The 23,356-nt window shown below is 47.7% G+C and overlaps 1 protein-coding gene across 1 annotated transcript; it reads right to left on the bottom strand.

Moving 5' to 3' along the window:
• Positions 1–8,854: 8,854 nt before the first annotated feature.
• On the bottom strand, positions 8,855–22,799 carry LOC146353605 (chymotrypsin-like elastase family member 1). Its single transcript, XM_084829751.1, has 9 exons — positions 22,742–22,799; positions 18,266–18,330; positions 16,559–16,659; positions 14,842–14,967; positions 12,027–12,163; positions 11,399–11,544; positions 10,167–10,316; positions 9,556–9,619; positions 8,855–9,108 (listed from the first exon to the last, which is right to left on the bottom strand). Exons 1-9 carry the CDS (start codon positions 22,797–22,799, stop codon positions 8,855–8,857), a joined length of 1,101 nt encoding a protein of 366 aa, XP_084685877.1.
• Between the last annotated feature and the right edge of the window lie 557 nt (positions 22,800–23,356).

The raw sequence follows: 23,356 nt of genomic DNA, 5'->3' as shown, positions 1-23,356 counted from the left end.
GTTGTTCAGTCGTTAAGTCGTCTCCAACTCTTCGTGACCCCATGGACCATAGCACACCAGGCCTTCCTGTCCTGTGCTCTCTCCCAGAGTGTGCTCAAGCCTCAAGTCCATATTCATTGCATCGGTGATGCTATCTAGCCATCTCATCCTCTGCCGTCCCCTTCTCCTTTTGCCTTCAGTCTTTCCCAGCATCAGGGTCTTTTCCAGTGAGTTTTCTCTTTGCATTAGGTGGCCAAAATATTTGAGCTTCAGCTTCAGGATCTGTCCTTCCAATGAGCAGTCAGGGTTGATTTCCTTTAGGATGGACTGATTTGACCTCCTTGCAGTCCAGGGGACTCGTAAGAATCTTCTCCAGCACCACAGTTCGAAAGCATCAATTCTTTGGCGCTCAGCCTTCCTTATAGTCCAGCTCTCACAGCCATACATTACTACTGGGAAAAACATAGCTTTGATTATACAAAGCTTTGTCAGCAAGGTGATGTCTCTGCTTCTTACTATGCTGTCTAGGTTGGCCATAGCTTTCCTCCCAAGGAGCAAGCGTCTTTTAATTTCATGGCTACAGTCACCGTCTGCGGTGATCTTGGAGCCCAAGAAAGTAAAATCTGTCACTGCTTCCATTTCTTCCCCTTCTATATGCCAGGAAGTGATGGGGCCAGAGATCATGATCTTCTTTTTTTAATGTTGAGTTTCAAACCAGCTTTTGCAGTCTCCACTTTCACCCTCAACAAGAGGCTCTTGAGATCCTCTTCGCTTTCTGCCATAAGGGTGGTATCGTCTGCGTATCTGAGGTTGTTGATAATTCTCCCGGCAATCTTAATTCCAACCTGTGATTCATCCAAACCAGCGTTTCTCATGATGTACTCTGCATATAAGTTAAATAAGCAGGGTGACAGTATGCAGCCTTGTCGTACTCCTTTCCCAATTTTGAACCATTCGGTTGTTCCATGTCTGGTTCCTACTGTTGCTTCTTGTCCCTCGTACAGGTTTCTCAGCAGACAGGTAAGGTGGTCTGGACTCCCATCACTTTAAGAATTTGCCAGAGTTTGTTGTGATCCACACAATCAAAGGATTTAGCGTAGTCAATGAAGCAGAAATAGACGTTTTTCTGGAATTCTCTTGCTTTCTCCATGATGCAGCGAATGTTGGCGATTTGATCTCTAGTTCCTCTGCCTCTTCGAAACCTAGCTTGTACTTCCGGTAGTTCTCGGTTCACATGCTGCTGAAGCCTAGCTTGTAGGATTTTGAGCATCACCTTACTGGCATGTGAAATGAGCGCAATTGTATGGTAGTTTGAACACTTTGGCATTGCCCTTCTTTGGAATTGGAATGTAAACTGACCTTTTCCAGTCTTGTGGCCATTGTTGAGTGTTCCAAATTTGTTGGCATATTGAATGCAGCACTTTAACAGCATCATCTTTTAGGATTTTAAATAGCTCAGCTGGAAGACTGTCATCTCCGCTAGCTTTGTTGTTAGTAATGCTTCCTAAGGCCCACTTGACTTCACTCTCGAGGATGTCCGGCTCAAGTTCAGTGACCGCACTATCATGGCTATCAGGGACATTCAGATCTTTCCTGTATAGTTCTTCTGTGTATTCTTGCCACCTCTTCTTAATCTCATCTGCTTCTGTTAGGTCCCTGCCTTCTTTGTCCTTTATCATGCCCATCTTTGCACAAAACGTTCCCTTGATATCTCTGATTTTCTTGAAAAGATCTCTAGTCTTTCCCATTCTATTGTTTCCTCGATTTCTTTGCATTATTCATTTAAGAAGGCCTTCTTGTCTCTCCTTGCTATTCTCTGGAACTCTGCATTCAGTTGGATAGATCTTCCTCTTTCTCCCTTGCTTTTCGCTTCCCTTCTTTCCTCAGCTACTTGTAAAGCCTCATCAGACAGCCACTTTGCTTGCTTGCATTTATTTTCTTTCGGATGGATTGAGTTGCTGCCTCCTGAACAATGTTACGGACCTCTGTCCATAGTTCCTCAGGCACTCTGTCTATCAGGTCTAATCCCTTAAATCTATTCCTCATCTCCACTGTATATTCATAAGGGATATGATTTAGGTCATACCTGAATGGTTCAGTGGTTTTCTCTACGTTCTTCAATTTAAGCCGAAATTTTGCAAGAAGCAGCTCATGATCTGAGCCACAGTCAGCTCCAGGTCTTGTTTTTACTGACTGTATAGAGCTTCTCCATCTTTGGCTGCAAAGGACATAATCAATCTGATTTCGATATTGACCATCTAGTGATGTCCATGTGTAGAGTCGCCTCTTGTGCTGTTGGAAAAGCGTGTTTGCTATGATCAGCGTGTTCCCTTGGCAAAACTCTATTAGCCTTTGTCCTGCTTTATTTTGTACACCAAGGCCATGTTTGCCTGTTATCCCAGTGATTTCTTGACTTCCTACTGTAGCATTCCAATCCCCTATGATGAAGAGGACATCTTTTTTTGGTGTTAGTTCTAGAAGGTGTTGTAGGTCTTCATAGAACCGATCAACCTCAACTTCTTCAGCCTCAGTGGTTGGGGCATAGACTTGAATTACTGTGATGTTGAATGGTTTGCCTTGGATTCATACTGAGATCATTCTATCATTTTTGAGATTGTACCCCAATACTGCTTTTCCCACCCTTTTGTTGACTATGAGTGCTACTCCATTTCTTCTAAGTAGGGATGGCGGAGAATTTCTCCCCGAAACTTCGAGGGGCCGAGCGCCAACATGTTCGGCCCCCCGAACAAGTTTCGGGGAGAAATCCTCCACACACACCCGCCCCCCACACACACACCCCCGGGACGGGACTTACCTTCACCGAATGTCCCTCCCGGTGGCTGGTCCGGCCGGCGGTTTGGCGGGTGTTCGAGCGAGGCGGGAGCGGCAGCTGGTCTTTCGACCGGCTGCCGCCGCCGCCATTGCAATGAAAGAAAGAAAAAACGCCCCCTGATAGGCTACGTGACGATTCACGTAGCCTATCACAGCTAGATTTGCAAAGCCAGCCGTGATAGGCTACGTCAATCGTCACGTAGCCTATCACGGGTGACTTTAAAAAAAAAAAGTGTTAAAGATAATGGCGGCCCCCATAGGGAGCCGCCATTCCCGTTCCTTATTTGGTCGCTGTAGTCTACGTAAATGTTTATGTAGACTACGGCGAAAATAAGGGCAACGCTAAATAAGGAACGTGAATGGCGGCTCCCTATGGGGGCCGCCATTAGCGTACGCGCTTTTTTTTTTTAAGTCACCCGTGATAGGCTACGTGACGATTCACGTAGCCTATCACGGCTGACTTTGCAGATCTAACCGTGATAGGCTACGTGAATTGTCACGTAGCCTATCAGGGGGCGTTTTGTTTTTGTTTTTTTAACTTTCGCGTTCGCGGCCAGGCGAGGCGAGGCGCCTCCTCCCCGGCCTGAATTTCAGCTGGGCGAGGCGGGAAGCCTCCCCCCCCGGCCTGAACTTCGCGGGGGGACCAGCGAAGCGCCTCCCCCCCACCGCGAACGTCCTTCAATGACAGGTAAGTGACTTTCGTCCACCCCTACTTCTAAGGGATTCCTGCCCACAGTAGTAGATATGATGGTCACCTGAATTAAATTCGTCCATGCTTGTCCATTTTAGTTCACTGATTCCCAATATGTCGATGTTCAATCTTGCCATCTCATGTTTGACCACCTCCAGCTTACCTTGATTCATTGATCTGACATTCCAGGTTCCTAAACAATATTGTTCTTTACAGCATCGGACTTGCTTTTCACCACCAGACTCATTCACAGCTGAGTGTCCTTTCGGCTTTGGCCCAGCCGCTTCACTCTTTCTGGTGCTACTTGGAAATTCCCTCTGCTCTTCCCCAGTAGTATATTGGACACCTTCCAACCTGAGGGGCTCATCTTCTGGCATCATATCCTTTAGCCTTGTGATACGTTCCATGGGGTTTTCTTGGCAAGAATACTGGAGTGGGTTGCCATTTCTTTCTCCAGTGGACCACATTTTGTCAGAACTCTCTGGCATGACCTGTCCGTCTTGGGTGGCCCTGCACGGCATAGCTTATGGCTTCACTGAGCTACGCAGGCCCCTTCGCCACAACAAGGCAGTGATTCATGAAGGGGACACGTTCAGTTGCCAGTCATCAATGAGGAGGAATCATAATGAGAAATCTAGGGTTGTACGAAAGTGACTTACCTTTCGCGGATTATGTTGATGGTGGGGGGGGAGGTGTTCCGTCCCTCCCCCCGGAATCCTGGATGGGGGGGAGGTGCTCCGTTCCTCCCCCCGGAATCCTCGAATGGCCAGCTGTGCTCCGCGGCAGCTCCGCAGAGCAGCCGGCCAGGCCTGGCCAGGCCAGAGCCATCCGCAGCTATATTTCCGGCCGCGGAGGGCTCTGGGTAAAAACAACAACAACAACAACAACAACCGCATGCACAAATGGCGGTGGCTATGGCCGCCGCCATTTGCGTTCCTTCTTTTTGGCCGTCTTAATCTACGTAAAGATTTACGTAGCCTATGACGGCGAAAATCAAGGGGAACGCAAATAGCGTAGTGGGCACTATTTGCGTCCCTTTTTCATTCACCTTTTTAGCCTACGTAAATCTTTACGTAGGCTAAAATGGCGAATCAAAAGGGGATGCAAATAGCGCCCGCTACGCTATTTGCGTTCCCCTTGATTTTCGCCGTCATAGTCTACATAAATCTTTACGTAGATTAAGACGGTAAAAAGAAGGAACGCAAATGGCGGCGGCCGTAGCCACCGCCATTTGCGTACGCGTTTTTGTTTTTGTTTTAAACCCACCCCCAACCATGATAGGCTACGTAAAGATTTACATAGCCTATCACGTCTTTTTTTCTTTTTTTTTAAACCTAGCCATGATAGGCTATGTAAATCTTTATGTAGCCTATCATGTCTTTCCCCCCCCCCCCACAAGCCTGGAAATGGCGGTGCCACAGTCGCCACCACAGCCGCCGCCGCCCGGAAGATCCGCCCCAGGTGAGTCTCGTACCGGGGGGGATCCGCGGGGGCAGGGGGGTGGCAGGCTGTTCCGCCACAGTTTTCGGGGGGGCGAATGCGCTGGCATTTGGCCTCACCGAGATCCATGGCGGAATTCTCTGACGTCCCTAGAGAAATCCAGAAAGGCATATAGGCATGTGTGAAGTGGCATTCGCTCTAGTGAGCCTTGTCCACAGATGTTCAAGTGTTGTGTTCAAATCACTTCACATATGTTATTTCAGTAATGCTTACAACAACCCTGGAAGGTATTCTTATTTTCCCGTGACAGATGAACAGCTGAGGCTGCAGGATAGGAACTTCCTTGAGGGCAGCTGCTGAGTTCATCCTGAAGGCAGGATTTCAACTGGGAACGCTCCGTTTCTCAACCCGTACAGTGATTATCTAGTGCTGTTGTTTTCTCAAAGACGTGAGTGCTTGGCTGTCTCAGTATTCACGGCTGCTTTGCTGCTTATGGAGGAAATGCAGAACTCAATTCACCATGAGCAGACATGCTACATCTCAATCCTCTTTTACTAAAAGCTTTACTTTGATATTATTGTACTTTATTTACATTACTGTATCCTTTGCTAGTATAGCTGTTTTAGCACCCTCAAGATAATGGAGGTTTACAGAGCAACAGAAATTTAAGAAGACAGGTCTCTGCCCAGAAGGACCATACAGTCTATGTCAGGGGTGCAGAATCCAGCCCTCTGAGATTCCCAGTCCAGCCTCCAGGGCTCCCCTAAAGGCCATGCCCCCTTCCCAGGGCCCCACCCCTTCCCACAACCACCAATCGTTTGCTGGCTTCCCACCTTTTGTGCAGTTTGTTCCCCATTTTAAAAGGTTGAAACCCAAGGCTTAGTGCCTGGCAGTGAGAGCTTTCAGCCAGAAACTGCTGGCACTTTTGGTGTTTTGGCCCTGCCCCCTTTTGCCTTCCACCCTGCTCACCACTCGAACCCGGCCCCCAAGAGTTTCTCCAAATGGAACTTGGCCCTTGGGTGAAAGGGCGTCTGAGGCCCGGGCCTATATTTGACAGTGACAGTTGTGAAACCAAAGGGGAGGAAGGGAAGGGAAACAAGGAACGCCTGGGAGCAGAGGCAGGAACACATATTCAACTTTCATCTTGGTTGGATGAAGACAAAAGCATTCAGGTTTATGAAAAAGATGAAGGGAAGGACTTGAAAGGAGGGAGGAGGTCTTGCGAGGTTTCACTCCCAGCCAAACTGGCGACGGATCGTCTGTCTCCCAGCATTCAAAACAGCTACATCAGCTATCGGTCCATTTTTAGCTCAGTTCAAAGTGCTGGTGCTTAACTTTAAAACCTGACATGGCCCAGGGCCCACGTATGTGTAGCACCACCTTCCCCTGCACCACTCTGCCGACACCCAGGGCCACCATTTTGGGCGCCCACACTTTGTGGGGTTCGGGGGGGGAACCCCTTGATCCTTTTCGTTGCCCTTTTCTTCACTTTTTCCAGCTCTACAATACCATTTTTTACACATGGTGACCAGATATGTAAACAGTATTCCAAGTGTGGATGCACCCTGTGTTTGCATAGGGGCATTATGGTATTGGCACTTCTATTTCCAATTCCTTTTCTAATTACGTTAACATGGAATTTGCCTTTTTCACAGCAGCCACATACTGCGTCAGCATTTTCATTGAGTTGTCCACCACAACCCCAAGATCTCTTTCTTGGTCAGTCACCATTATCTCAGATCCCATCAGCTTATATGTAAACATGGATCTTTTTTCCCAAACTGTGGCCCTCCCTCCCATTGTTATTCGACTACAACTCCCATAATCTCTGACTATGCTGGTTGGGGATGATGCGTGCTGGAGTTGGTTGGCCACAGTAAATTCTAGTATTCAGGGAAGGGAAAGTGCAAGACAAAACTAACCAAAAAGAACAAAAAGACAGAACAGTTATCATGCATCGACACCACAGTTACCATTTCTTACTGATTTCTTGGCTTTGTACTCTCTATAAAGCTCAATCAATTATAAAAAAGAACGAAAAAGCAAAGCAGTCTAATGTAAAGCTTTATTCTTGCTAAGGGATGCAGACACCACAACATTTAACAAACAGAAAACGTGCAGCGTGTCCTGACCAGGCAATGACATTCACTTCCGATGTACTTTCTCCTTTCTAGCTCATTCCATTTGAGGAAATTACCTGGAAAAAAGAGTTTAATAAAAGGTTAGTCTTCTGAGAACAAACATTCCTTTAAAACAAGAAGGAGGAGCTCTAAAAGTACCAAATTTTATTCTAGGCAAAAGTCAGATGCGAAGCTCAGTTTAATGCAATCTCTGCCGCAGGAAAGCTCCAGCTGAAGAGAACAGGTGGGATTGCCGCTCCTCATATTATTTAGTTGCTGGTCAGCACAGTGGTAGGGGGCAGTATTGCAACCGAAACTCTCCCTATGACCTGAGTTCAATCCCAGTGGAAGCCAGGTCTCGGGTAGCCGGCTCAGGTCGACTCAGCCTTCCATCCTTCCAAGGTCGGTAAAATGAGTACCCAGCTTGCTGGGGGAAAGGTAGTCACGACTGGGGAAGGCAATGGCAAACCACCCTGCTATAGTCTGCCATGAAAACGCCAGCGTAAGCAGGCATCCCTCTAGGGGTCAGTAATGACCTGGTGCTTGCACAGGAGGAACCTTTCCTTTTCCTTTCCAGCTCAGCTATGCAATTTATATTTTCATACTCATCCCCCCCGCCGCCATCTCTCTCTCATGCACACATACAAAATCAGCTCGCAACTTTCCATCACAGTCTAGTGTACGGCAAAGAATCGAGAATGAGGCTAAGGGGACAGCAGCAGGCTTCCTTCTCGATAGCTGAAGTTACTAGGATTAGGGGAGAGATGTGTGTGTTATTCACACATCTGCACATGCAACACAGCGAATGTCCTTCACCCAAAGGTGTCCTGGATTCCCCGCCTTTGTTTGCTTGTTTACGCTTGTTTGTTACATTGACATCTGCCATTCTTCCATGATGAAACTCACAGAGGCAGACGTGGGTTCCAGGTGGGTCTCCCATCCAGGCGCTGACCTGCTGAGCTTCAACCAGGAGGCTGCATCTCACTCCTTCAGGCCATGCCCTGGGGCCATATACTTTACCTTCTCCCATACCGCTCAATGGTTGCCCTTCATGCCAAAAGGGCAAGCGAAGGGCTACACTTTTGTGGCATGGCAACTGCCTGCAGTCCACTCCTGCCAGTGGGTGTCCAGGGCCCTATCGATGCAGAGACACTCTCCAACATGATTCCTTTTGAAACCACATCTTCATCCATCCCAAATTGTTCTTTGTGTGGCACACGCAGCCAAATAAAGGCGCGTATAACCTCCCCCCTCCCGAACTTCTTTTGCATGGCAGCCTGCACAAGAATCCACATTAGTTTGGGGAGATGTCGGTGGAGTCTCACTTCATCAACAATCTTCATTCTTCTTCTTTTAAATAAAGTCATTAACCTTATGAACAGGTCTGCTCCACCAGATGAGAGCAGATTTAAAACAAAAGGCAGAACAGTTCCAATTCTCCACCCCTCTCTCCCCTCCTGCGCTGAGCAAATGCAATTGAAGACAATCCATATCTGGCATTTTCCATTCATTCAGCCGAGCAGAGCCATGAGAGATGTGTGTGTTATTCACACATCTGCACGTGCGACACAGCAAATGACTGGAAAAGCAATTCCCAACTCCCTACCCTTCTCTCCAGTCCAATGGAAGACAAGGTGATTTACTTCCAACTAGACACCCTGATCTGGCATTTTCAGCTCATTCCTTGAGGCAAGGAAACTATCAGGACAGAGGAGGGATCCAGGAAGGCTTTGGGGGGGGGGTCTTCCAAAGGCAGTGGGAGGAGGAAGCAGCTTTGGACTCAGGATTTAGATCAGTGGGCAAAGATGCTGCTGTTTTCCCGTGGAGGAGGGACCCGGTAGAGAAGGGTGACTCCTCCCCTCCCTTCACTGAAGGGAACTTTCCACTCCTCCTTGTAGCGCCATTCCCCAGCCAGTGCTGAAGCCACACCTCTTGCCGTGCCACAAGCTGAGGACACTCTGACTTTCACAGTGCAGGCGAGCCGCCTTAAAGGCGACATCCATCGCAAAACAACCTTGCAACCGTGTGGTTTTATGGCATGAAAACCTGGGATTGGTGCAGATTGGGGGTTACAGCATGAGTCCCGCCTGTGCGTGAGGCTCCCAAGTAAACCTCCCATGTAGATCCAGCCCGGGAGATTCCACAGCAGTGCCATGTGCCTCTGCACACCAGCCAAGCACAGATGGGCTCTTCTTCCCAGTGGTTCTTGCAATGTTCATATAAGCCCTCCCACTCACATCCCCATAATTATATTGGGAACTCTGATGGAAGCTTACAGTCTTGACATATTCATCGTGTGGAAGGGGTGTATCTATACACCAACTGGTTTAACAGCCATAACTTCCGCGCAAAAGGGACCCTAAATTGTAGCTCTGAAGAGAGGGCATTGATGGGGGGTAGGGCAGGGTGGGGGTCAACAGAGAGTTTCCCAAGGGTCAGATGGGCTGATTTAGTAAACACCCACTACTCAGCCTGGGACTGTGCCAACCCTACAGCAGATGAAGGACTGGTGGGTCCGTGTGGATAGCAGAGCCCCACAGAGCATCTCTTTTGCAACCTTTACACAGGAGTTTATAATTTAGAGACATCCTCTTATTTGGGATGCTAGTCAAGCCTTTCGTGGAAACTGATCATTTGTGGCCAGGGCCTAGAGCCACGTGGGGTTGTGGGAACACAGGAAGTCCTGTGAGTGTAGCTGTGCAAAGTGTTGACTGGCTGCGCAGATTGAAGCTATGTTGTAGGTTATATTCATGGATCCAATATCATTGCAAACCCCTTCCCACATAGCTCTTTCTGGTGGCACTTTCTGCCTGCATTTCTGGGAAATGCTGTGCGGAAAGACACCACCCAGACAACTTCTCAGCACAACAGACTCAGGGCCTTCATAGAACTAATGATGTGGGGTGTAAACCATAACAACAGCTATCAGCCCTATTTTTAGTGGGAAGGCAGGATATACGTTTAATAAAATAAAATAGACTGGGCTAAGCGTGTGGTTCAGATTCACCCCGTGACAAAGCAAACCCAAACATCAGCTGTGGAAACTCTCCTGTCTGGTCCCCCCCCCATTGGTGAAGTCCCCCCAGGAGTATACATAAACTTACTTCATTGATAAAGGAAATATAGGCAGAGACACGGGTGAACACCGTGGGTTTCCGAAGGATATCGCACTCTGCTCCATAACCAAAGCTAGTGATTCCATGGACATAGAATTTGCCGTTCACTCTGCAATACAATGGCCCTCCAGAGTCACCCTGGAATACAAAGAGGTGATGGAAAACATGCGTCACCAGCATTTCTGATGTATCCTTTTCCTTTGATTTTTTTCTGGAAAGAATGGAATCTCTACTTAAGCAAATGTGTCGCTTCTGTTCCCTCCAAGGGGGAAGCTGCCATGAGTGTCAGTTCTACTCTCCCAATGGAGGCCTGCTTTGTTAAAAAAGAAATGCCACTCAAGGAATGGGCTTCTGTGGCCTTTGTGCTTCTAAACCCAGTTCCAGTCCACTGAGAAGTCACGGAGTTTACAAGGAGGGGAACAGTTCACCAACTTCCAAATGAAACTGGAGCAGACTTTCTAATGGATTATTTTAAAACATTAGACTGGAAGGATGCCAACTCAGCAATATTTGAACACCAACTCCATATCTCCTGTAGAGCCATATAATCTTTAAGAGCACAATATTGTGATTAATATTTTGCATCAACTCCAGACCATAAGGGCAAGCAAAGTTGTGTTCTTGGTGGCTGCTTCTCATTTATTGAAGCTGAACTCACAGAACAGCATTATCCGTCTGGATGTTTTTGTTTAGGACAAGGGTGCAGAACCACTTTCAGCCCAAGGACTGAATTCCATGTTGAAGAAACTCTGGAGGGCCACATTCCAGCGGTGTGTGTGGCCGAAGGGGGGAAAGGGGCGGGGCCAGGATGCCAGCATGTTTTCTCTTGGAGCTCTTCCTGCCGCTCACTGCGCCTTTGGAGGGGCATTTCAAGCTTTCAGGATGGGGACAGAAACAGCACAAAGGCCAGGAAAACACCAAATGGCGAGTGGTTAGAGGAAGGGGGTGGGGCATCCTGGAGAGCCCTGGAGGGCCAGTCTGCAACCCCTCATTTAATGATTTCTTATTTATTACATTGTTATACTTCCAGATAGCTGAAGCTCCCTGGGCAGTTCAACAGCGGCAGAACACACAGCACGGGATACTGTTCAGATTATACTTTGAGAATGTCTCTGAGAGGTTTCGCTTACAACCTCTGGAGAGAATCCTCCCCCCTAAAATAACTTCCACTGTAAAAGCACTTCTGTTTTGCATGATACGTTGTTCTAGAACATGATTACCTTACATGATGCGCCTGACCCATTGCTTCCTGCACACACCATGGTTTTCTTGACAGTGGAGCCCAAGTAGGATGGGCTAGAGCAAGTCTTGTAATCCAGGACAGTGATCTGGGCTTCCTGAAGGACTGTTGCTGGTTGCCCATTAGCTGTGCAAAAATAGGCTTGGAGACTAGGATTCAGCTTGCCCAAGGAAATAGCAACAAGTTTCAACACCACCATGCATAGCCCATCTGGCATGACTTTTGAGGTACCAGGACCATCACAGGGCAAAGAAAGATGGCAGCCCTACATTGGTACAGATAGCACCATTTGTTTGGATGAGGCCCATGGCATGCAGAGCCTTGGGCTATGTTAGAATTCACCAGATTCCACCACCCACCCACCCGTTTGCAAATCCTCAGCCCAGTTCTCGTGACATTTATCTACTATACAACAGCTACCATATTCACCACCATCATTTATAAATGGCCTCATCTTCTAAAAAGCCAGGCAGGGGATCTGAAGCATCAGGATTTGAATCTGGGATGAATGAGATTAAAACTGTGGGCATCTATAGCTGGAGCTAAGTCAGCCAGAGAGGCAGCCTTGATACCTGGCACACTGCAGGAGTGACAATAACCCCACTCACTTTTGGTCTTGCCCCAGCCAGTGATAACACACCGATGTTTGTTGGGCAGAATCTGACCAGATGGTGGCAACTCAGCAAGCTGCACATAGCTGTTCAGGTTTGCACTTTGAGAGAGATGGAGTAAGGCAATGTCATTGCTGTGAAGGAACAGGGGCACAATGAGGAGCGGGATGAGGAAAGAAGAAAAAGAATCCCTTGAGCTTTCCATCAATGAGGAATAGGGATTGTTCTCATTGGTTTTTAAATATTACATACCTAACTCTTCTTCAGATGGAACAGAGGTGACTAACAAGAATTCCAAATATAATAAAGATCCAGGCCTTTTCTAACAGAAAGTTAAATGCAGCCATTTTGTTGTTATTTATTTATTTAAAACATTTCTATATCCTTAAGATCTCAGGGCAGCATACACATAAAATCAATTTAAAGAGTATACAATAAATAATTTAAACACCTAAAAACATATTAAACTATTAAACAAGCTACAACCAGTTAACATCTAAAACAATACAACAGTTAAAACAATGTGATAGGGAATGCATTTAGCCCTCAAAGCCTTTGGTAAGCCAAGTTTTTATTTGGGACCAAAATGAGACCAATGTCTGCACCAATCGAGTCTCCAAGGGGAAGGCATTCCACAACCGGGGTGCCACAGCAGATAAGGCCCTCTACCACATCCCACTATGGTGTACGTCTCGTACTGGTGGGACGCAGAGGAAGGCCCCTCCAACAGATCTCAGTTCTCAGGCAGGCATATATAGGGAGAGGCGCTCCCTCAAATACTGAGGTCCCAAGCCACATAGGGCTTTAAATGTCATCACCAAAACCTTGAATTCTGGCCGGGAGCGTATTGGCAACCAGTGCAATTCCGTCAAAACCGATGTTATATGGTTTTTATGAAGTGTTCTAGCTGCTGCATTTTGCACTTGCTGCAACTTCCAAGTCATCATCAAGGGCAGCCCCATGTAAAGTGCATTGCAATAGTCTAATTGGGAAATTATCTCCAAGTCTTGTACAGGTTTTTCCCCCTAGTGACTCTGTTTAGCCTTTCAGACTCCTGTGTGCACAGTTTAGTCACTGGAGCAAATATTGCACTAAGGCTGGAGTGAGACGTTCTGGGAGACAGGCAGTTGTCCCATCTTCCTTTTCTCTCCACAGGCAACACGTGATAAGAAAAACAGAAGCATGATGAGGCATCAGTGTGCCCTGAATTCCCACCACAAACTCCAGTGGGGCAGCCACCAAAGTGCAGCAGGGATGGGGAACCTTGGTAATGTCGCATTATGCATTATGTAAATGTTACTGGGGGAGCACAAGGAGACACAGGGCTGCTGTGTTTGGTGGCAGCCATACATCTCCTGTGACATCTACACCTGGCCCCTTTTGCCTCAGGAAGTGCTTTCCTTGTAGGAAAAGAGGAATGAAATGGTCCTTGGAATCACTTCTCTGGCATGCTTCCTGTAATTGCTGTTCTAATCAACAAAAGGCAAAGGGAACAACTTTAACGGTCTTTAAACAAAACAACAACAACAACAACAACAGATAATTTCTGCATATTTTGTGAGACAAAGAAAGCAACATTTTTACTCCTTGAGCTTATTGTCTGGAATACCAAGAACAGAGCTGGACAGAGCTCCTTGGCCACCTTTACACCAGGGGCTCCAGGCTCTGCAAAGAGGGGGAGATTTAAGAGGGGGAGAGTTGCAGCTCCCAAAGCCTGCTTGCCAGCACAGGCAACACCAAAGTTACATAAGAGGGAATAGAGTGCTAGGCTTCAGGCCGGACACCTACTCTTTCAGGGCTCCCCTCCCTTCAGCAAGGGCCTGGAAGGGATGGTCTGGCCCAGAGGCATCAAAGCTCCAGCCTCTAGTGGCATACAGAAGTTAGCCCTGCCCATGAAGGGCTAATGCAGGGACAGGGAGTTGGCCTGAGCCTCCCCCCATCGCTGAAGTTATACTGCCCACTAGGCCCGCCCTGACGTTGGCACAGTAAGCACAGATCCTGGGAAGGGGAATCTATGCATACCTTCCTGCATGCACAGAGGCTTCCCCTTTTGAGGCATCTGTGCTGGACAGGTGCATGTTGGGTGTGGGGCTGGTGGGCTGTGTAACTTTGGGAGCCAGGGCTAGGAGGGGTGGTCCCACTCCCTCTCCATGTGGAGGGCTGGCTTCCGAAGAAGGCTAAAGTCTGGAACTGAGCTGGGGCCATTTATCCTTCTTGGGCCACACTCTTCCTCCCCAGTGAGCTTTGTCAGGACAAGTGGCCTGCTTGGGGCTGTCCAAGGTCCTGAAGCTCCAGCTTGACCCTACCTGCTCCATGACCACAGGTGCTTTCAGATGAAGGCCTCCCAGCACTACCAATCTGACAGCACTGAGCAGGTATTCCATCTTTTTCTCCTTCATGGATGGTTTTGTGGTAAGAAAAAACAAGGGAAAAGCAGTGCGAAAACACAGGAGGGTTATGGACAGAAGATGCCATCATCTCCTCCCTGGCCAACCCTAAAATTCTGTGAATGAGGCAGGCAATGGCATGAACAAAGCCTTGTCTGGAAGCACCCTAAGCCACCGTCAGACACCCATCTTTTCCAGTGGGCTCCAGCTCATGGCCAGACCAAGACACATGGCAAGGTGGTTTTGGAACTGAGCAGACTTTCAAAGCAGGATGGGACTTGGCCTTGTGGTTTGCTGTCTGAAATCTCACTGGTGCTGCCCAAACTCTCACTTAAAGTAGCTCTTTAGATCTTAGACATATTAGAAGCTGTGTTGAACTGGTACAGGTGTATGCAGTTGGGCGACATTTTCAGAATCACACTTACCCGGCAGAAATAATCTTGCTGTCCCAATATTTATGTTCAATGATCCGACCCACACTTATGACCTGCTCTGTGCCTTCAGGCCGGTGAACGTTGTGATCACCAAGAACCACACGAAATGTCTTCTTCCTGTAGTTAAGAGGGAAGGAAAATGGAACTGAGTTATGTTGCCACGTTGGAACATTTCCGCAAGCCCTGACAGCTTCACATATAAGTAACCTCCCACATTTCAGAGAAGCTATGAAGTACTCAGAAACAAATAAGAGGTTCATTGCAGGGTAGCAAGGGAGCTGCCGCCACCCCACTTCTATCGGGTCTGACAGACAGTGGGTATCCTCTGACAACTGTTGTTATACTTGCAAATTATTCATTTTTTTTTGGAGAGCAACTCATTAAGACGTTTGTACCAAACTAAAGCATTGCACTTATACAGATGACAACCATTAAGTGGGCAAGATTTTCAGCCCATCTTTTTCTCAGACAGATTCAAGGACAGTCACTTTAATATTTTGCCCTGGAACCTGAAGGTCTTCATCATCAGAACTCAAGCTCAGTGCTCAGAATCAAATCAATCCTTCACACAAGGCAACATTTGAGCCTTTGACAGGTGTTCTCCAGTTTTTCATAGAATTCAGGCTTCCTACCCCACCCTCCCATGGAGTAGCAACTTGGGAGAGGAGAGGTATGGGTGAGACAGGAACCAACAGGGGGAAAAGTGACTGCAGGCAGCAATGGAGAGGCAAATCCTTGATGCAGGACAGAGAAGCTCCACCTTCTTCAGAGGGTGGAATTTACTGCAGAGCCTTCTGCAGGTTTCCAGGCAACTACACAACCATGAGGTCTAGAAACTTCATTTAAAAATGAACAAGAATTAATATTCTCAGGATTGTGTCCCCGGTATTCAGTTATTTGGACACAGTACAACATGCTCCATGGTGAGTGATTTCTTGCATAAACAAGATCCCCCCTGGTCTATACAGCCAGATAAGACACAGCCAATGGAGTGATGCTGTGGAATCCACCAGGATATGCCAAGAAGACACTCCATAGAAAAAGAATAATTTTACATTATGGTAGGGCTGTGCAGGGACCCCCCGATCTGACACAGAAGCTGCTTTGCAGAGGCGCTGCAGCGGAGATGGCAGCAGCACGGTGGAAGGGAGGAGAAGGCAGCTCAGGTAAGGACCTGGAGGCACCGGAGGGGCTGGGCCAGGGCCCAGAGTGTGGGCCGAAGTGCACGGTGAGCCCCTGACATGCTTGGGGCCGCTTAATGCCCCCTCCACTTCACCTCTGAAGGGGCACAAAGTGGCCTGAAGCAGCCTGCTTCGACTCAGGGTTCGGGCCTTGGGCAAAGCGGTGCACAGCCCTACATTATGGCACTTGATGAGATGGTGCATTTGGAGGGACCATCCAATTCCAACCATTTCTGAACAGAGACCAAAAAGCGGAGCAGGTGTTGGAAGAAGCAAAACCAAACAAAGTCAGTTCCACACTGCTCTCACATTCGAGGACCATCACCAAGTATTGCCTCCTCTCTGCTGTGTAGCTAAGCGCGAGAAAGAAAAGATACAGTTCCCCAATGTTTTACATTCCAACAGACACAAGATGAAAGATTTCCCTCCAAACCTTATCCAACATTCACCTTCCATCCCAGCATTTCATGTCACCTGATTAAAAGCACATGACCTCTCAAGGTAGTGAAGGTATCACTCACTGTTACCTGTCTACACAATGAGCCGCTGTCATCACCCAGTTTCGGTGCACCAGTGTCCCACCACATGTGTGTAACCAGCCGCTACTTGCATAGTACTGGAGGGAAACCTAGATGGGGAGGTAAGAGAGGGAGCTGCATTTATTGCCACCAAAAAAGTGCTAAAGGTATCTGCAGCCAGCTTAATGGTAGCAGGCAGTGCCGGTTCCACGTTTCTGAGGACCTGGGCGAGACCCCCTCAATGCCACACCCCAGTGAGTTCTCCTTTCTCACCGCCATTGTCACCAGCTATTCTTGCTCCCGATCCTCTTTCCCATCATTGCTGCCACTTCCTTGCTGGACAAGCTGGCTGGGAGCCAGTGAGGAAGCAGGCCGTGGCGTCTCCTGCTCCACCACGTTTGCCTGGCCAGAGCGAGAGGCAGCTGAGCAAGCAGGTCGCGATGGTGAAGAGGAGGAGCATGTCCGGGGGGCTCTTGCCAGTCAGCCCCTGCTGGTGTGTGGATCCTCGGCAGGTGCCCAACCATGCCTACCCTTGATGCCAGCCCTGGAAGCAGGGGTTGAGGCTTTCTGGACTGAAGAAGCCAACTCCAGGGGACTATTTACTAAGGACACAATGATTTGAGAAGTAGCTCTGCTGTGGGGAAAACAGGGCTGTCGGGGCAGGCGGGGGAGTACTCCCGACAGAGCCCCCAAATAACGCTTCCCTCCCAATGTGCACAGAACCTTGGGGGGGATTTTTACTGGGACCAATAGGGAGGGGTGGAAGGGTTAAAGTCTCCCTGCCCACATTCTGTGGTCCCAATGCTGCCCACCCACGCCCATGGCTGCTCTCTAGATTTGTCCAAATCATGTGCATTAAGGGCGTTCATTCACTTCATGTCACATTTAGCGTGGCCCTCAATACAAGGCTGTGAGAAAATGAATGCCACCTCTTCTGCTTGAGTCCGGTGACCTCCAAGGCCCAGCATTCCATGTTCTATTCTCCACCAGTGTGCCAAAAAGAGAATAATAATACTCCTTCCACCAGGTCTGGAATAGTTTTTTTTTTTTTAATTTGGCAGCATCACAATGACTATATGCGTCATTTACTCTGGTTTCGCAGGTTCCCTGGTTTCTTCTTGTGCCCCTTCCCATTTTGGTACCCTAGGGTTCCTCCTCTGAGCCCTGGCTCAAAGTAAGCTGCATGGGCAGGGGACACCTGCAGGGATACTGGGCTCCAACAGCCGCTTTCTTTGCAGCAGGGCAGAGGGGGCCTTGCCCCTCAAATCCTGTCTGTTATGGAATTTGCCTGCTAATCATCTTCTTGCCAGTCTTGGCAAAGCATCACAATTAGTTTTCTGAGTAGTTTTCTGGATATATACAGTAAGCAGCTTTTCTGTCATTTCTCAGAATTCTGGCAACTCAGATCCTCCCTGTTTCCATTACTCATGATGCAACACTATTTGCTATTATTAGCAGCCCCAATTTGGAATTGGTCTTATGGCCTTAACATGAGCAAAAGCAAAGACAAAGCAACAAGGGCAGTCTGCAGCCTTGAACAGAGGACTAAAAGTGGAGCCTGGAAGAAGAGAAAGGGGCTGAAAAACCTTTTCTCCTTGTCTCATATTTTTCCCATTCAGGATTGCATCACCAACTGTTTTGCTCCCCCTGCCCCTCATTCAAATGCAAAAGGGGGGTAAAAAACATCATGTTCTGGAAAGGAGGCATTGTATTTACCTGTGATGGCCAAGAATGCTTGCTTGCCTCATAGCCCGCAATGACACGTCCACGTGCTTCAATGGCTATGGAAAGAATCCAAGAGTCAGTCATATTCAACCACATCCTAAATGCATTGCTGGAAGGAAATTTATACTGGGGGCTATGTGACATTTGGCTGTGCATACCATCGGCGTGCATTACATTGCTTTCAGGGGATATCATCCCATTCAGTCATCTGTCTGCTGCTTTCTAGAAGCCCCTTTTCCATTAATTGTCACTCCCCATGCAAGCTTCATTGACTACGCTAAAGCCTTTGATTGTGTGGATCACAACAAACTGTGGCAAATTCTTAAAGTGATGGGAGTACCAGACCACCTTATCTGTCTCCTGAGAAATCTGTACAAGGGTCAAGAAGCAACAGTAAGAACCAGACATGGAACAACCAAATGGTTCAAAATTGGGAAAGGAGTACGACAAGGCTGCATATTGTCACCCTGCTTATTTAACTTATATGCAGAGTACATCATGAGAAATGCCGGGTTGGATGAATCACAGGTTGGAATTAAGATTGCCGGGAGAATTATCAACAACCTCCGATACGCAGACGATACCACCCTAATGGCAGAAAGTGAAGAGGATCTCAAGAGCCTCTTGTTGAGGGTGAAAGTGGAGACTGCAAAAGCTGGTTTGAAACTCAACATTAAAAAAACGAAGATCATGGCATCTGGCCCCATCACTTCCTGGCATATAGAAGGGGAAGAAATGGAAGCAGTGACAGATTTTACTTTCTTGGGCTCCAAGATCACCGCAGACGGTGACTGTAGCCATGAAATTAAAAGACGCTTGCTCCTTGGGAGGAAAGCTATGGCAAACCTAGACAGCATAGTAAGGAGCAGAGACATCACCTTGCCGACAAAGGTCCGTCTAATTAAAGCTATGTTTTTCCCAGTAGTAATGTATGGCTGTGAGAGCTGGACTATAAGGAAGGCTGAGCGCCAAAGAATTGATGCTTTCGAACTGTGGTGCTGGAGAAGATTCTTACGAGTCCCCTGGACTGCAAGGAGGTCAAATCAGTCCATCCTAAAGGAAATCAACCCTGAGTGCTCATTGGAAGGACAGATCCTGAAGCTGAAGCTCCAATATTTTGGCCACCTAATGCGAAGAGAAAACTCTCTGGAAAAGACCCTGATGCTGGGAAAGACTGAAGGCAAAAAGAGAAGGGGACGACAGAGGATGAGATGGCTAGATAGCATCACCGATGCAATGAATATGAACTTGAGCACACTCCGGGAGAGAGCGCAGGACAGGAAGGCCTGGCGTGCTATGGTCCATGGGGTCACGAAGAGTCGGACACGACTGAACAACAACAACAACATGCAAGCAGGTCGAGGGAAGGAAAATACAAATTGACCAACAATGTAATCTTGTCTGGACACAGTGACTGTAATGCTAATACGTCATATCCCTCTGTTCCAGTTCTGACAGACAGTGAGAATCTGTTTCTGGACTGCTTCTGACTGCAGATAGGGGCTCACATTAGAATGTTCCTCTGTGCATGCTTGTGCGTGTGTGTGTCGCTATCTTCACATGGAGCTTTTATCCTGCAATTGAGACTGCTCCTTCTCAGAAGTTTGCGGGCTCTTTACGTGACCCGTGATCATCCAAGGCATCTCATGAACTAAATGGCCTGTGTTCCTTTTTTAAATAGATCGTAGATACTGAGCTATTAAATTACCCCACTGCGTTCCCCTTCAGTTTCCTCTGTGAAAAGAGTAAAAGTGGCAAGAAGAGGAGCAAGATCAATGAAAGATAATGGAAGGCTCAGATATGGGGAGAAGGAGGGGGAAAGAGCAGGGGGAGAAGGAAGCCCATGAAAAGGGGAGTCGTTGTGATCCTGCATTTAAAACAGAAGCAGAAAGCCCCGTTTTAAATGCAGGATTTTACGCGGGTGTAGAGATGCCCTGTGAGTGGTGAGAAACCGAGTGGTGCAGAGCAGCACAACATCACAGCATCAAGGGGGTTCTGGATCCACAATGGATGCAGTCAGTCGTAAGGTGAAATATATAAGGGAGGCAGATAGACTGACAAACAGAGTCATTTCAAAATGTATTTCGGGTTCACTGTTTTGGCTTCTGCCCTCATCAGTAGCTAAGACTATGATGATGATGATGAAGATAGATAGATAGATAGATAGATAGATAGATAGATAGATAGATAGATAGATAGATAGGCAGGCAGGCAGGCAGGCAGGCAGGCAGGCAGGCAGGCAGGCATTTGATGTGGGTACCAAATGTGGTGGGGGATGGGATTCAATACAGACCCCTTCCCAACATCCCTATGCCTACGGCGTCACCCCTGACCCTGAGCAAAAAGGTCTGAAGAGGGATTCTAAGCGTGTGAAGCTGATGTCGCCTTCCCCCTATTGCGATCATCTTTTTTTAATGTGTAGGAGGAATCCATTCTTTATGGGGAGGGGGGCAGACGTGAATGCTCCCCTGTTCTCTGAAGTGGTATACCCCAGACAAATTTATCTCCTCATCTGCTGTACGTAAGAAAGCCAACTCAAATCCATGGTGTGTGGGCAATTTTCATCATGATGACAGCTGATGAATCAAGGCTTAATCTGCCCTCCAGGCACGCTGCACCGTCCTTCTCCCTGCAAGTCATTCTTCTTTAAGTGCTGTGGCTGCTAGCCATGCAATTCAAGTGATGTCTGGCTTGGCCCCAACTCCACATGGATGGGACTGGGTCTCTTACTTGTCCTTTCAGACCACACATTCCTCAGCAGACACTGACATACTTGTAAACCTGGAGGAGAAAACAAGCCACCCCACAGAGGCAGCCACCGGTGTCATGGGGAGTTGGTACTAGAGTTGCTGGTCCGCATAATGGCTATTTCTCGTCCCTGTGCCAGTCCTACTACCAGCACATCGGCAAGACCAGGCATGGAGATCGGCAGAGTTGATGGCCGGTTTGGAAGGATGCGGCCTGTTGATATCCAGAGGAGGGCAATGATCACTGGAGGAAAGTCATGTCTGAAGGCACCTGAAATACGCTACTGTCTGCCTGGGGATAATTTGGTGCGAGGCGATTTCGTTGGGTGGCCATAAAAACTGGAATGGAGCATTGACTGTAACTCTGTATTGTAGATGCATACAATGGACTCAGCTCTGGCAGCCAATTAAATCCATCATTAAAAGTTGTGGTTTTTTTTAAAGTACTTCAACAAAGCTGGGAAACCAGAACTTATCTTTTGTTTGCCAAGAATCAAGCACTCCTATGGAATATTATAACTGAATTTCTAATGTCCTCATTCCATGGCTTGCTATTGACTTGAGAAAACATGTTGGGCTGATCTGTGCTGCCTCCTGCCACCGGATACTTTTCTAGATCCAGCGAACTGAACAAGACATTTAAAAGTTCTGGGCTGAGGAGAATTGGGTTGCATTAATTGAATATATCCAGGTGGAAAGTAATATACAAAGAACAAAAAATAATGACAAAATTCAGTTAATCTCAGACAGGAGTGGGGAACCTGTGCCCCTCCAGATATGGGTAGATCACAACTCCTGTCATTCCTGACCATTGAATGTGTTTGCTGGGGATCATGGGAGTTGGAGTCCAACAGCATCCAGAGGGCCACAGGTTCCCCACAGCCCATATCTAGGAAAAGGGAACTGCTTAAGTGCAACCAGTCCTACAGAGGTGAAGGTCTTCATTATTGTAAGAGAATCTTTGCCTCATACCTGTGGCAGGTTTGACCAGCACATTCAGCTGTTGACTGAAAGGCTGGCAGTTTGAGGCCACCAAGTGACATGGTGGGCTCAGCCTCATTCACGCTGTCTGCCCCTTCTGAGTGAAGGAGCAGGGCTCTGTGCTTAGCAGGTAGACGGTCCCAGGCCCTGATATCCCAAGAAGCCACTTATGCATCACCCCAAAGGGCGACAGAGGGGGATACATGATCTGCACAACATTTGCAATGCTGGTTTAGCTGTATGGATCTCCCGGTCCCTTGCTCTCCCTTGCTATGGGTCTTTGTCTTTCAACTGAACCTGGACTGGACAGCCCTCCAAATGTGGCAGGGGCGGGCAACTTGTGGCCCTCCAGATGTTTTGGCCTAAACTCCATCACCCCCCGCCATTGGCTACGTTGGCTAAGGCTCATTGAAGCTGTAGGCGAAAATATCTGGAGGGGCAAATGTTGCCCACCCCTGAAATAGGGGATGCCTTCAAATAGAGAACCATTCTCTGTAAAGTGGGGCACACGGCCACCCTCCTGGCATCTCCAGCCAAGACGCAGAGCTAGCAGGGGCTGGGGAAGAGCTCCACCTGGTTCTGAGCACATCTGCCAGACAGGGCAGGCAGCAAGGTGGACTAAATAGGACCATCCATAAAGCAGCTTCATATCTGAATATATTTCTGCAGGGAAGCTAAAGCACTTTTGTATGTAATATGGGGTGGGCGGTGGAACCTCTCATTTCATCTCCACAAGAACATTCTGGCTCAGAATACTTACCACAAAGGACACTGGCAAAGGTGAGAAGCCTCAGCATGGTGGGCGAATGCTTGGATTTGACTGCACAAGAGCTCTTTTTATACTTTAGTATGCGAAGAACAGAAGAACATCAGGTACAGGTACAGATACAGATATCTTACAGCATTTATGGTCGGGATGGCTGGCTGGGCATGAACATGGTTACAGATGCTGCTGTTATTACTTTCCCTTTTAAAAGGTATGATCTTTCTCTCTCTCTCACTTTCTCTCACTCTCTGTCTCCCTCTCTATGTATACACACACACACACACATAAATAAATAATGACAAACACTTCTAATGTCTAAATCAATACACAATAACAACACTTATCTTTCTTTTGTTTCACATACAAAAATAGTTTCCCTAAGAAGTTAAAATGGTGACCACATTCTTCCTTTGTCCTGATCTGTGGACTGAAGATTTGGCCATTGTGGGTGATCATGCATTTCAAAACTAGCTTTTTGCTGTGCCCATAAGTATTTCATGGATATTGAAGCAAACAGAAATGTTCATTTTGGAGGATACGCTCCAGTGGTATGTACCAGTTAGGCACACATCATCAGCTAGTACAGAG

This window comes from Heloderma suspectum, chromosome 2, assembly GCF_057233095.1.
Source record: "Heloderma suspectum isolate Gila_16-S chromosome 2, 16-S_ref, whole genome shotgun sequence".
NCBI lineage: Eukaryota > Metazoa > Chordata > Lepidosauria > Squamata > Helodermatidae > Heloderma > Heloderma suspectum.
This window is presented reverse-complemented; position numbering and strand designations above follow the sequence as displayed.